Source organism: Lycorma delicatula, chromosome 8 (genome assembly GCF_047948215.1).
Source record: "Lycorma delicatula isolate Av1 chromosome 8, ASM4794821v1, whole genome shotgun sequence".
Taxonomy (NCBI): domain Eukaryota; kingdom Metazoa; phylum Arthropoda; class Insecta; order Hemiptera; family Fulgoridae; genus Lycorma; species Lycorma delicatula.
In genome coordinates this window covers 121,643,162-121,659,056 of record NC_134462.1, presented here as the reverse complement: position 1 = coordinate 121,659,056, position 15,895 = coordinate 121,643,162, and the positions used below count along the sequence as shown (strand labels likewise).

Genomic DNA, 15,895 nt, shown 5'->3' with positions numbered 1-15,895 from the left:
AAACTATGTTGACACCTTTACCGCATCTACTTCTTTAATAGATATATGCGCTGCCAATTAAACAGTGAAGTGATAACAGATTTTTTAAATAGTATTTTTTTTTTAATAGGGAAACAAATCCCATTTCAGGTCCGACCACTGTACCGCACCCATCAGTGCACACGGAAATCAATTTTTTTATTACAAGTTAGAATCCAATTACAACGCCTGTATGGAACAGCATGAGCAAATGCACATTCAATTTTTGAATTTGAAATAATCATTAACATTTAATCTTAGTTCTTTTAATACCGATATTACAAGCAGTTTTATTACAGTGTTCTTTTAGTTTACAACAGACTTACATTAAGAAGCAAATAGATAATGAAACCATTGTCTCTATAGTATAGTGAGGAAAAGAATGCAGAGACTAAAACAGCAAACAACTGATCTCCCGTTAAACAAATACCAACTTTCTTTTAGGGTTAAAATAAGGGAATAAATCTGAATAATTTTAGGTTTAAGTTTGAATTTTTTTCATAAAACTGTATTTGACTGCTTAAATTATAGCAATTGCAAAATCACTAATGTTGAGTTTGTAGAAATATACAAAATTGATAAATTGACTAATAAATTTTTGCACATTAAATCTACTGATTAATCATTTAAAAATTGATTGGGACCACTGCACCATCACATTTCTATTAAAACATTTTTACAGTGAAATAAATTTAATACGCTTAAAAGATTACTAAAATTAAATTAATTACTTAAAAGTAAAAAATTAATATAAAATTTAGTAAAATAAGTGGATGACAGATATACATAATCTGATGTTATTAAATTTAACTAATCAAGCATATATGAAATTTTAGTTATTAATAATAAAGTTTTTAATAATATTTCTGAAAATTTCAACTGAGTAGAGGGCTGGCTTTAAGAGATACTGTAAAACTGTTTTCATTAAATACCGTATCACAATAACTACTAAATTTGTAGTGTGGTAGCATCTCAGACAAATTAGTCTGGTGTTCAAATCCCAGTCAGGCACAACATTTTGCATACTCTATAAAATTCTGATTCCATATTCCTGTACATGAGCTTGTGATTTTAAATATATATTTTGTTAAATTCACAAAATGTAACAATACTAACAAAGGTATATATTTTTTAAGAAATGATTTGATTTCATACATATCTGTTTTATAACTATCAGTATTCAAAGTAAGGTATAGTAAGATATCCTTTCCTAACTGGTAAAAAAGCCATTACCATGCACCAAGACCATTACATGCCACGTGATCACTCTTGCCATGTGATATGGCAAAGAAGTGCCATTCTGCCTTGAAACCAAATTCATTCTTATGATAAGTTAAATTTACAAATATTTTCAAAATTTTTATGTTGTGCTGTTAAGCCATCTGAAAAATAATTAATTTATTCACAATATTATACTTTTTCTTTTAAAAATTGGATTAGTTTTTTCTGAAAAAGGTTAACTGATATTGTGTCATGCTTACGGCAATCAGACATAACTAAATTATCATTTAAAGTGTCTGTAAATTCTTGGCTTTTAAAATAAATAGTGAAAGGATAAATTGTAGCCTGTTGATTGTTCCAGTGAAACCCTTTCTTTTTTTCTTTTCCTACCTCCCGAGCTGGATAATGCAGGATTAAGCTTAGCACAGCTCAGGAGGTTGTCCTTTTAATTCAAAAAGGCCTTCCCGTCCGCCGGCAGTATGTCCGACACAATAGGTCAGCTCGCCGGTTTCTATCTTTTATTTTCCCCTGTCTCTAACCTTTGAAATGAGGTGGCCAAGCCCGTATCTTGTAGCACAAATTAATCATTTTCAGCAAAGTCACAATGTGATGAAGATTCTGGGTTCAATTAATCAGTTATTAAATTTTTTAAGAAGTTTGGCTGCTGAGAAGCAATGAATGAATGACAAACGATAATTGATAAGTTTTCAGTAAACGTCTCAATAAAATCTTTTGTGTTCTTCTCTTGTTTCTAAACTTAAACAGTTAATATTCATTCCTTAAAAGTTATTTTGTCCACAGAACAACAAATATTGAATCTAAAATGTTTTTAAAATTGTCAAAATTTGGACAATTCTTACACTCAGCACGATAATAAATTTCTTGAGGTGGATTACGAATAATTTGTGCCACACAGTGTTTATAAGTTAAATGATTGCTGCACACTTTTGCTAGATAATTTAATTTACATCCTTCAAAATTTCATGATTAATTTCATGTTCTGATGGATAACACACACAACACACACCCACCCACACTATGAATTCCACTGCCACCTGCTAAAACACTATTTTTAGGACATAAAGCAGCAAAGGTAGAAAATCCAATTTTCTGTACGAGTTTCTTTAAATGATTGATGCTATCTTTTTCAGATTAGCCAGTACTAGTCTTTTTTGAACTTGAACGTTTCCACAAGGTGATTTAATTGTGACACAGTCTTTTTTGACTGGCATTACAAGACTTACATCATCTGATTTATAAAACGCCGTAACTTTCCAGGTTTAGAGTTCAGTCCCCTTACCCTGTTCTTCAACAGGGTAATTTATTGAGATGTTCTTTAACTCTCAATAAATTTTCTGAGTTCTTCTCTTGTTTCTAAACTTAAATGATCAGTTAATACCCATTGATCAAAAGTTATTTTTACAAGGATGTTTACCTTTATAAAAAGAACAAGATCTTTAACTAGTTGATTTGCCTGTTGTATCATGTAATTAGTAGTTCCTGGGAACTCATCTTGCACTTTTCTGATGCTCCAACTTCATGGAATAATTGTTATTTTAAGACTTCTATCCATTGTAAAATTAAATTTTTCTCTAAACTGTACCAAGATTTTGCTATCAGGTTCAACTTGAGATGAAATCTCAGTTTTTACTAGCTACATTTAATATTTTTTCCTTCATTGATAACTCAATTTTTGCATTCTTTTGGCAGAATATGTTTTCTTTTGCAATTTTGATTTTAAAGGGATTTCCCAATACTCACTAGACTTTCATTGAGCCTGTTTAATGCATAATTTGTTTCATCACAAAGGGCTTCTTCATCATCATCTTCAAAAAGGCAAGCTTTTTCCAACACTTATCACAAATCTTCCAATCACTTTCTAAACTTGAATTTATTTCTGTAACCCATGGTAACACTTTTCTTAAATTTATAGTAACATTATTATGACCTACTTCCTGAAATGGTTTATAGAATTTATTGTAAAAAGCTGCCATACTTCAAAAGAACCTAACTTTAAAAAAAACCTAAGTAACTTCACCAACACTTAGCAATCAATAAACGAACACTGAATATCTTGACTTCCGGGCAGGTATATTTATACAGTGCTCATGCTTTCTTACATCATGTTATTGTACAAATAAATTAATTAAAAATAAATTTAATACTTTTAAGTTATATTTAATATTGTTTATACTAAAACAATAGACACAGACTATGACTAAACTGATATAGTATGTTTCAACACATTTTGTCTTTCAATTTGTATTAATTACACTGACTCATCGCATTACTTCATCATTGGACATTTGATTGAGTTGAGATATACTATTTCTTATAACTAGACAAAATAAATGAGCAACATATTGCCTCATTACTTTTAGTTTCTTTTTGCATGACATTTTGATTTTGCAAGTTCAACCACCAAAAATTTAAGTAAATACCACCTCAAAACCCCATAAAAAAGATTTTTTTCATTAAAACATTGACACACATTTAATTTTTTTCTCTTGATCCCAATGCAGTCCCAGTTTCAGATTTGTACAGCTATTTTCTTTTTACCATACGGAACCAGAATGTATTACTTATGAGGATGACATATGAATATGTAATCTTGTACATATGAATGAAGTGTACATGAATGAAGTCTTGTACAGCCTCAGGTTTACCATTCCTGAAATGTAAGGTTAATTAAAACTATACCACCACCAAAGAACACTGGTATCCACAATCCAGTATTCAAATCCGTATAAAAGTAATTGCCTTAATAGGATTTGAACCTTCAAACTCTAGAGTTTGAAATCAGCTGATTTGCAATGATGAGTTTACCACTAGACCAACTTGGTGGATTTATTTTATAATATAATGATGAATAAAATATATTTTTCATAAAAAAATTGAAGACCTGTTTTTTCTCAAATTTAAGGTCAAAAGTCAAATGCGGTGACCTTGAAATAAAGATTTATGTGAACATAGGCTTGTTGTATATCATATGAAACAGCAACAAATAAGATTTAAAATAAGTCCAAGTTTATCATTCTGCCTTAATAAATAACAAAGTTATGTCAACCTAACGCTATTGCCACAAGTCAAAATTTGCCACTTACCCGCAAATTTGAAGGGCTCTAAAAACAAAACAATTAAAGATCTGAAATTTAGTATTTTCTCATAACTCTACCAACAGTTAATTCATACCCAAATTTTATGAAAATCCCAGTCTGTTGGGTTTGAATGGCTATCCACATTGTTGATTTTGACATGGAATGAACCTGGTGCATTCTATTCTTTTGGCGTTAGGTTGGCCTGTAAGTTTGTTGGGCATTGTTCAGTAATAAACCAAGGCATCAGTTATTGAGTTGTGAGTAAACGTGCTTCGTTTTATTTAGTTTATCAGAATCAATAGTTGCAAGAAATGTAATGTTTATTTTGGTAGAAGAACACAATTTTCTTGTTAAACATGTCTTTCGTAAAGGTGATAAATATACTAATTTGGTGAAGTAAAATTATTTTGAAAAGTTTCTAAATACTCCTATTCCTCAATGCAGTGCAATTCGATCTCTTATCAAAAAATGTCAGGCAACAGACTCTGTTAAAGATGCTGATTGAAGTGGAAGACCACCTAATCTAAACGAACAGAAGTCACTTATTTTGGATGCTACAGCCAAAAATCCATCAGTCAAAGCTTAAGTTAGCACAGCAGCAAGATATCGGACTTGCTACCACACATAAACCTATAAGAAAAGAACTGAAACTTTTCCCCAACAAAATAATGTGTATTGAAAAACTGAAAGCTACAGATTATGCCAAAAACTAGATTACTGTCAATGGTTATGCATTTTATTGGCCAAAATACTATAGCTATCCTCAACATTATGTTTTTACAAATGAAGTGTGGTTTCATCTGGAAGGGTATATTAATTCACAAAACACACGTCTGTGGTTGACAACTAACCCCTATGCTATTGTGCATTGTGGGTCCAATCTTTTTGAAACTACAGTTAATAGTATTCGTCATTGTGCTGTTTTAACAAACTTCATAAATCAGTTAACAGAAGTTTAAATCACAGTTAGTTCCAACAATATGGTGATGCAATGCTGTGATTAATGACTCTTTTATGAAATGTCTACGATGAACAAATCATTTCAAAGGATTTGTGGCCAGCACGATCGCCTGATCTGACCCACCTCCAGATTACTTTTTAAGGGGGGCAGCAAAACAAGTAGTGCATGACAACAGATCATGCACAATTAACAAACTAAAAACCTCAATAACGGCTTATGTATGAGACACTCCAGTACATCTGCTGGTTAAAGTGTTTGAAAATTTTGAAATGTGTGCAGTGTTATATTGATGTTGGAGGTCATTTTCAACAACTTTTATACTACTCCAGTTATTATAATATCGGTTTCTACAAAATGATGAAATAAATATACAAAGTAATAATTCGGTCATTAAACTTCCATAATTCCAGTGCGCAACAACTTTCTGAATGCACTGTACTATAAAGAGTAAAAGTAAAGTTCTGTTTTTGGATTATTTTATCCTGACTTTATGTCTGGTATCGTACTAAACTAATGGTAAATTTTACCTTTTTTTACAATTACCCGTACTGCACAGAAGGGAAATGAAGTCGTGTTACCATAAATCATCAAACAGGACATTTAAGTAACCAATGCTTCAGCCAATGTTTTAAAAGTGTACTAAGAGTATCAAATAAGATTTAAAATAAGTCCAAGTTTATCATTCTGCCTTAATAAATAATAAAGTGATTTCTAGCAACTGTGATTTCACTACAATAAATACTTTTTTAAGTCTTAGTAATGCATCCAATTCACACATACTATTTATTTAGGTAATTCAATAATTTTTTTTATATAGATATAAATTTACCTAGATCTATTTTTGAACACCCTTCTTCTCCTATCTTCTGGGTCATGATAATCTTCAGTATCACTACTGCTGTCTCTGTCATAATTGTGCCTATCTTTCGATGATGACATTAGTGATTTTAAACAGCAACTGAAACAGATCATGGAAATCAATTATTAAGTAAACTAATTTTCAAATGTTAAAAAGAGATTATTTATTAAAAATACAACAAAAATTAACAATTAAAAAATTCATTAAATTAAAATTTTAAATCCACTAACTCACAGTCAATTAATAAAAATTTAGATATTAAATACTACTCTATTTAAAATATGTTTTCTTATAAACATATTTACATATAAGCATATAAATGCTCTAGGCATTAAAATGGTGAGAGGTAACGGCCCCCATGTCTCCAAAGTACCATAGTGTCCCTCAATTTATAAGAATTGGCATATTTTCAAATTCAGACATAATTTAAAAAAACGTTTAGTTTCCAAAAGAAAATAAGAAAAGCGTTTCATAAATTTTGAACTCTTTTGCAATCACAAGTAACTTATAAATACCTTGGACATGTCAATTTAACAAAAAATTAAATTTTTCAATATTTAATGCTTTTTTCTAGGCACTGTACTTTCTAGAAAAACTTTTTTATGTTACAAATTTTTTCTAGAAAATATGCATTACTTACTAGTTCTATTAAGTATACAATAAATAATTAAATAAGTATAAATCATACCTACATAATTTCCCACATATTTCAAGCCAATGTGGCTTGACTCATGGCCTCACTGACTCAATCATGGCCAGCTTGCTCATAATTCTAAAATCCAAGATTAAAATCAGAGTGATAGGGTTCCAAGTGATGAACAAATAAAATCTAAAATCGTGATCTAAGAAAGAATTTTAGAATGAATCCAGGAATTTTACTTCCTTTCTTTTCCAGCATTATTTAATTACGCCATTTATGAATAACTAAACCTAAAGGCTGATTTTAACATTTATACCAATATTATACAGCTAATGTCTAGTAACTATACTCCCATTAAGAATAATCAAGAGAATAAAATTACTCTTAATAGTTCTTTACTAGTATGTCATCAGTAATAATAAATAAAGTTGGTAAATTTAACGCTATTTACAATAATTATAAATATTATTATTTGTGGTACGACCTAATCCATTAAAAATAAGGCTTGAATAGGGAGTAGTATAACTGTACAAGAAGCTGTTCTGACTCTTTAATGACAATGCGACAAGAGGCTTACAGAACAGGATTGAAGACAACAGTAGTCTGCAGAAATGCTACTTTGAGTAAAATCAAAGAAGTCATGATATGATTAGAAATGAAACAATTTGAGAGAATTTAAATTTAAAGGCATAATTTGCAAAACAAAAGTTATTTCAAAAACAGGTTGCAGAAATCATAAAAAATATTACTGATGAATCCATAGTTCTTACAATACTGTAAAGCACTTTCAGTAAAAATTTTTTTATAACATGAGTAAAAAAGAAAATAAATAAAAATAGTTATTGTAGTTTCAGGTAATCCCAAAAGAAAGTGTAAATTTAGCTTAAAATCTAAGAATTATTTTAATTTCAAATTTAGACTACCCAGCAATCTACTTTTTTCTTGTTTCTGTGTTCTTTTTGTGCAGTGTCTGAGGATTATCACACAATTTTTGTAATTATTTTTTTTATAAACTGACCACAGCAGTAGTCAGTTATGAACCACAACATAATGTGTACATAAGTTATGAACATAATCTGAACTTGAAAAGTTTCCATAAACATTATCAACAAATTACTTGCTAGTATTAAAGAATCTAAAATGAAAAATTATATGAAAAGTATACAATAAAGTAATTATATTTTTTTATTACGTATGTAGATTAGTGGCGTTATGCTGTACATATGTCAAATAATTTATACATATTAAAAATGCTTGCTTTCAGATTTTATTTAGTTACCAGTCAGTTATATGAAATTTAAAACTGTAAAAAACCTAATTAAAATATAAAGAGTTTTGGCCAATTTTCCTTTTTTATGTTTTTTTTTTACTTCCTCGTAGGAAATAAAGAAAGTATTGTGATCACAAAAAATTTCTGTTTTCAGATTTCAATGGAAATATCCATTTTGACTAGTTTTGGTGTGACATCTGTACGTATGTATCTAGCATAACTCAACAACGATTAGCTGTAAAATGTTGAAATTTTGGATTTAGGACTGTTTAACATCTAGTTGTGCACCTCCCCTTTTGATTGCAATCGACTGAATCATAAAAGCCCAAAATCCAAAAAAAATTTGGATTTTTTCTTAACTGCAGTAATACGCCCTCATTGGGAGCTTTTCAATGATATATCCTACGTGGTACTTATTTACATTGGTTCCAGAATTGTAGCCAAATGAAATATTTGGATCATACAAGGGGAAGGCACATCGGTTCAAATCAGAATTCATCTCCTTTTTTCTTCTTTTTAACTTCTTTTTTTTAATTTAAATATATTAATTTTTAATAATTATTAACCGGATTGTAAAAAAAATGTATGATTAATTCAATAATAATAAAAAAAAAATATGAAAAAATATAATGTTATTAATGAAATAAAATATTATGTACTTTTCATTTTAAAAACTTAATAGGTTTACAAGGAAGTTATGTGGTGTTCACATCAGATTATTTTTTTTTAAATGTACAAGATATGCATTTTTTATAATTCCTTTGATAATCACTGTTCATAAATTAGTAGTGTTACACCACTGAAAGATGGTATCCCTAAATAAATTAAATACAATCACTATCATAGTGATTAAAATTATTAAATTATATTGCGATCATCTGCTATATTCTTTATCATTGTATTGTATTATTTTTTTTATATTTCATAAGAAATTTTTTCAGTTTTTCTAATGTTTCAGAATTACTGTTCTATGTAATGTGTTCATATTTTCAGAATATCCTTTTCTTACGAGTTGTATTGGTAATCACATTTAAAGTTACAAGATCTTTTCTGTCTGAAAAAACACATATAAATCCATATTTAATTGCACTGAACATATTATGGAGGAAAATGGACAAAATTAAATTGGGAAACCTGGAAATGATCCTCAGTATGATTATGAATTACAAAAACGTTTGAGAAAGAGTTTTCCTAAATATTGGTAATGCTTACTTTATATCAACTGACTTTGTAAATTAAATTTCAGAAGTATCAAAGGCAGCAACAAAATCAGTAACAACAATAACCTATTTTAAAACTAAAATAAACATTTTTATTTATCTAACAAAGAGATCATATAATAAGAAACGTTAGGCGACTGAAAAGCAAATTAATACTTTTGATTTTATCCATGATTGATACATACCATAAAAACTATATTTAGCGGCTAAAAGTCTAATTGTTAAGAGTAATGGTAAAACATTACAAAATTTTAGGTTTTCAGCACACTTCAAAAACTCTTACTGAAAGGTTTACTTTCATCAATTTAAATTATGTTATGTGTTAAACCATGTTTAAAGTTTAATATTTTAACTAATAGATCCCATGATTTAACATCGAAATAAGGTAAATATTTAGGATTTAGATAAATCCTAAATAACTTAAAAATTGCAATAACAAAGATAAGTTTTACGTTAATAATATAGAAAGCCGTACAAGAAAACAAAATAGTTTATTTTTTCGGATATTATAAAAAAAAATTTTCATAACATTTTAACAGATAATATAACAAGCGATCTTAATCCCATTTTGCAGAATAACGGATACATGTAACTCAATCAAGCAGAACAAAGAATAATTACACAACTTAAACATAACATTCTAAACTAATTTCAAATTCTACGAAGTCTTTACGGAGAAATAATTTAACTATAAAAATAATTTAATATAAACTAGTTTAATTGCATGAAATTATTTTATTTTTGGCCGTCCAGACTCCATTTCCTCACTAACCTCGTTATTTTATTTTTGGTCCAGATGTTGTAATTAAAAGAAATGCCTTCCAAAAGTAACTTTACACAGTGAAAAGGGCAAGAACTGTTAACAGTCACATCAGAAATTAAATTATTAATTTTCATCAAATACCATCTCACGTACACTCACACATCTAGTCACGAAAAAATGTCGATGAACTCAGATAACTACTGGAAGATAACATCAATACCAACTTAAAAGTACAATTTAGCATGCCGTAATATTCATTAGAAAAAACCCGTATAAATAATTGCCTTCAATTTTAAAAGCCACTTTTTAAAAATCGCCTATTGTGTATAAAAAAAAATTGTTTATATTCAGCTTTTTTCATAGGCCACTGCTCTATAATATAATTTACTGGAAAATAATATTTATATTCCTTGTAATTATTGTTCCTCATACAATAATTTCCATCGTATTTGTAACCATTAACCTACATGCATTTTTTGAAGGAAGCTGATTTCGAAGTCGAGAGTTCTAACGTTCAAATAGTAGTAAAGGAAACTACTTTTATACGGATTTGAATACTAGATCGTGGATACAATTGTACCTTGGTATTTGGGTTTCAGCTAGCCACTCATCTAAGGAATGGTCGACCTGAAACTGTACAACACTACATTTCAGTCATACACATCACGCTCACTCGTCCTCTGAAGTAATGCCTTACGGTGGTTCCGGAGGCTAAGCAGAAAAAGGGAGAGGACACTTGAATGGGATAAAAAAATATAAATAGACCTGCGTGTATTTCACGTTCAGTACATATCGAAATATATAAACCATAATAGAAATCATATTTAAATATAAAGAAAGAAAAAAAACATATCAAGAAAGTTAAAAAATGATAAACGTTTTTCTACATGTTGGAAGTTGGTTTTGAAACTTAGGCAGAATTAGTTTCAAAGGAAAGACAGCTTCAGCAAAACTTTTAAATTAATGGAATTTAGATGTCCAAAAAATTAAAACAAACAATTCGATTCTAGTAGAAAAGCATAGTGTATAATAAAAAAAGATTTCTATTCAACAAATATAGAAGTCTAGGGAAGAAGGTTATTCAGTTTTCTGCACCAACAAAACCTACATTCATATCAGCCAAACTCACAGTAAAATTTGGTCATATAAGTAAGACGTTTAAAAGAAATGACAGTTCCTTAATCAAAATGGTAAACATTTGTAATACTTCATGTAGTAGATGAAATGGATTTATTCCAGATTGTTTCATATGTGGGAATCAAGCTCAAATATTACCGATTACTCATAGTGAAATGAATTAAAAAGTTATTTGAAGAAAAAAAATTGAAGAGATAGATTAAGCATCAGTGTCATATTGTAATAAAAGTAGATATCCAAAATGGGTTATGAAATCACAATGTTCCTCTCAGAGAAGAAATTCTAAAAGTTGAATTGTATGAACTAATAAAACAGAATAAACTGTGGCATGTTCACTTAGCCACTGATAAAGTATCAGTTACAAAATGTAACTAATACACTGATGGACAAAAAAAAATAATTTAATGTTTCTCTAAGTGTGATACCATTTTTTGAATTGCTTTTTTGTGTACATTACAAATTTGTAAATATAATTTTTCTATCACTCTTAGTTTTAAATAAATTATTTTTAAAAAAAAATTAAGGGAAAATTTAGTTAAAATCTGTAAAATCTTTAATTTTGCATGGCCATTCCTGTGTTAGAATGAGTTTGCTGATGCTTTTCTTTTATAAATAGCCTCAGGCACATTACAAATTAATTTCCAACTGTAATCAACTAGCATGTTAGTATTCCATTTCCCTTTATAGCAGCTTTCCATCACCAAAATGTCTTGGTGGAAACTTTCATCGTGTTTGTCACATGTCAATGAGGTTGTTCGGGAAAAAATCTTGATGTGAGTGGAGGAAATGTATTTTCAAAGACATATTACATCCCATAGCTCTGCATGAAGTAAGAAGTTGATTATCAATATCATGATAATGTTCAGACTTTTGTTTGTTTCTGCAAACGTCTTTAAATGAAGCCCAAGCTGCACTTTCTACATTATTTAACATTAAGTTAAATACATCATCTTTGACCAACTCTCTTATTTGAGGAACAACAAATATTCCTTCTTTAATTTTTCCTTCACTTACATTCGGAAATTTCTGCCCGATGTACAAAAATCCGGAACTATACTTCTTTATTGTTTTTACAACTTTTTTCATTAGTCCTAGGTTGATATAGAGAGGGGGTAGAAATATTTTTTTGGGTTCAACTAATGGTTCATGAATAATATTTTTCCCATTTGGAGTTAAGTTGTCTTGTTTCTTCCACTCTTTGGTAACATAATGTTTATTACTAGCTCAGCTGTTCCATTCAGAAAGAAAACACGTGTACTTAGTATAGCCTAGCTGCATGCCTAACAAAATAGCTATAACTTTCAAATACCACATATGTTCCAGCTATGTTATATATAAATTATTTTTTCTAGAATGTCTATCATCACATTTTATGTCTCTTTTAAATTAATACCAAAGCGATTGGTATCGAAGGATATTTATTACCATTGTGCAGTAGAACCACTTTTAAACTATATTTGGATGAGTCTATGAAAAGGCACTAGTCCTCAGGTTTATGAATTTGTCCTTAGTAAAACATAAGCTCATCAATATTTGTCCACTAAACCAAATTATTTTCATTAATAATGTACTGAGAAAGTTCTTTTTGTTGGCTTCAAAAGCCCAAATTTTTTGTATTTTTTCTTTTTTTAATTAAATTCTAACCTTGTAGTCTTGATCTTAACAGTTCAGCTTGATTTTTTGATAAATTTGAATCCCTAACATTGTCATTTAATTCACCTTATGATATAAGACATGGCTTGTTGAAGATAATTCAAGATCAAAATCATTGTTGTCTTCTTCAGTACTGCCTGATTTTTCATCGCCGCTTTCGAAACATACATTCACAGGTGGCTCAGGAACTGGAATAATTTCACTGTGAGGTACAGGCCTGATTACAGATGGCAATGTAATCAGTATCATATTTTACAGTATGTTTAGATATTTTAGAAATTCCAGACACACTTGTTAACAATCTGTTACAGGATCCTTTGGTTCATGCCAAACCATAGGTACACCAAATGGCAAAGCCTTCTGTGTACCTTTCAGCCATCCTCTTAAATATACAGACAATTAGTGCATACCATATGAGGAGCCCACATCTTATCCCAATCACCAATTTTACACTGAAAGTACAAATGATATGCTTTTTTAATTAGAGGTGTAATGTTTTTTCTATTTGATTTTACGATAAACTCACCACATACATAACAAAAGGCATCCACACCATTTACAACATTTCAAGGTGTTATGAAACTGCACTGTTAACAAACTTAAGATAGCAATAAGACTGAACAAAATTAGTTCATTGCTAAATCCAGTGCTTAGTATAAACAACACAGTTGTGTTTTCAGCTACATATTTTGACCTGCACAGACATGGTTAATCTTCTCCATGAAGGCTCACTCTTCAGTGTTAGATATGATGTCATAATATGTGACTACAATATGATTTAATTCTTTGTATTTTTTATGTATAGCTTACAAACTGTGTTAACAAAGTTAAACAATATAAAATGAGCTAACAAAATACATTATAGGAGCTTAAAATGCCAACTGTACGTTGAAACATGAAAAAAATCCTATAATTAAATTTTTTTCAAAATGGTGGGCGATAGAAAGATTCTGAGTTCATATTCATTTTCAGCACCAAAAACAGATAAAAATCATGTATTCCATGTTACGAAACAAAAATTATGTTTATCAGTGTTATCTGTCTTTCTTCTTACACCAGATGAAATTTTATTAATTTGGCTTTAACTGAAGAACTATAAGACATCCAAAAATACTACATCTAATTTGAAAGATGTCATAAGTGTAAAATAACTGAAATTGGGAAAGAGAAAAATGTCTGAGAATGGTGTGGTAAAGAAAATGTAGTCACATCAAAGAAGGAGGAAGAATGCACAGAACAATTCAGGGAACCAGCTAAGGCATTAATGAAGTTAACCTATCATTAATGTTAATGGTGATTCAGAAAATTTGTCTGACTATACAGAAAACAGTGATACAGAAGCTGATAATGAAATGAAGAAATGGAAGATTAGAATAGCAAGTGAAAAGATGTTAATAAAAATGGGATGAGTTATAACTCTTTAAATTACTTAATTTTTGTTTTTGCATTTTCATCTTACATATAAAATTATGAGTAAATAGATTTCTTATAAGCATGAGTAATTTCAGTTTATATTATAGCAATAATAGCAAAAAAGTTAAAAATGTATATTGATAAAATACATGTATGTACTAAGTGAATCGAAACGGAATGCAAGGATGGCGAAAGTTTGTTTTCTCCCTACAAATTGCAGAACCTGGAAAAATTTTCCTTACTGCTGTGTCTTTCTATTTTATCTGGCGAGTTATTATTTGTTAAGTGGCGGTTATAGATTTTATTTGTTTTATTTTATTTATGGATGGATTTGGTATTTGCATTCCGATGCTGTAGACCAATGAGAAGTAATTGACTGGGGCTGATACAGGGAGACTAAGCATGTATGTGCTTTGCATTCCCAGCAATATTCCCCTTCAATGCATCCTCTGAAGTACTTTTGGTGCTAGAGCCTTTCGGTCTGACAGGAATTTGCCTTCTGTGGGGCCCTAATGTTTGGAGGAAGCTCCCAGACACGTGTGTCTGGGTTTGTGGGAATCACATGGCCACCATCATTGTGCTGGTTCACCTGAAACAGACATAAATAGAAGGCATGTTCTATATTGCAAGAAAGATATAAAAGACCTCGTTAAAGACAATATGACAAAATTGTAATATTTCTACCTACCTACATACATATTACATTTTCATAAAACACCAAAATTTCTCTTAAAGTTCCCACTCGCGCGTGCGCAAAAATAAAAAACCTAATAATGTTGAAAAATATTAATCAGGATGGTACGGGCTTAGATTAAGATGTTTTCAATAAAAGTTGAAAGTTAACAGCAATTTATTTAATTTATCATTTTGAATAATTAAGTGTTCTACTAGTAGTTAACACTGGTCAGGTATGATAATTTCCATTAGTAATAATGAATTATATAATAATGATTTAATAATAATCATAATAAAGTAATATAATAATAATAATTTAGGATGGGATCAACATAATACCAAGTCAATGGATTTTCAATAAAAGGTTTTAAAGATATTTTATTTTATTTTGCTTATTTAACTGAAGACTTTCACTAACTCTCTTTTTTTTAAGGTGGAGGAACCCCATTTATGGGTGCCTAGGCAGCGTCGGGCTTCCTAACAGGTTCCGTAAGATATTATTAGGTGCGTATGTGTTCCTGCGCGCTACTGACTAAACCTCCACCCCTGGCTACCCACCACTCCTGGAAACCACTTATGCAGTATTATTTCACGAAGAGAGAAACACCCTCTCACATAATCAGACACTGCTATCAAGGAACACCAATAAAATCACTCACTCAACACAAAGATACAAAACACAAGCAACACTAAGACACAGCAAAGTACAATTATGCCCACACACACAGTCAGCCATCACAGGCAAACACCAAATCCACACAACATTCAAACATATTGCAGTACACATGCACATACACACACACAGCCAACATCATGCACACTCTCAGGTACTTACACAGAGCTTATCAGGACATCCACAGTCTAAGCTTCAGAACAGGGGAACTTACCTATAGGCCTATGCCAGTGAAGTGACCACAGCTTCACTGCATCCAGTCGACCCCAACAAGATCAGGGGGCCCTCTAGACT

At 30.1% G+C, this 15,895-nt stretch overlaps 1 protein-coding gene across 2 annotated transcripts in view; it reads right to left on the bottom strand.

The window, feature by feature from the left end:
* Positions 1 to 10,256, bottom strand: part of mri (BTB/POZ domain-containing protein mrityu) — a 68,125-nt gene extending 57,869 nt beyond the window's left edge. For both annotated transcript variants that reach the window (XM_075374058.1, XM_075374059.1), the window contains exons 1-2: positions 10,060 to 10,256; positions 6,128 to 6,256 (exon numbers count right to left, since the gene is read on the bottom strand). In XM_075374058.1, the coding sequence (XP_075230173.1) occupies positions 6,128 to 6,256; positions 10,060 to 10,184 (254 nt within the window). In that variant the 5' untranslated portion in view covers positions 10,185 to 10,256. The remainder of the gene's footprint in view (positions 1 to 6,127; positions 6,257 to 10,059) is intronic.
* Positions 10,257 to 15,895: the final 5,639 nt, after the last annotated feature.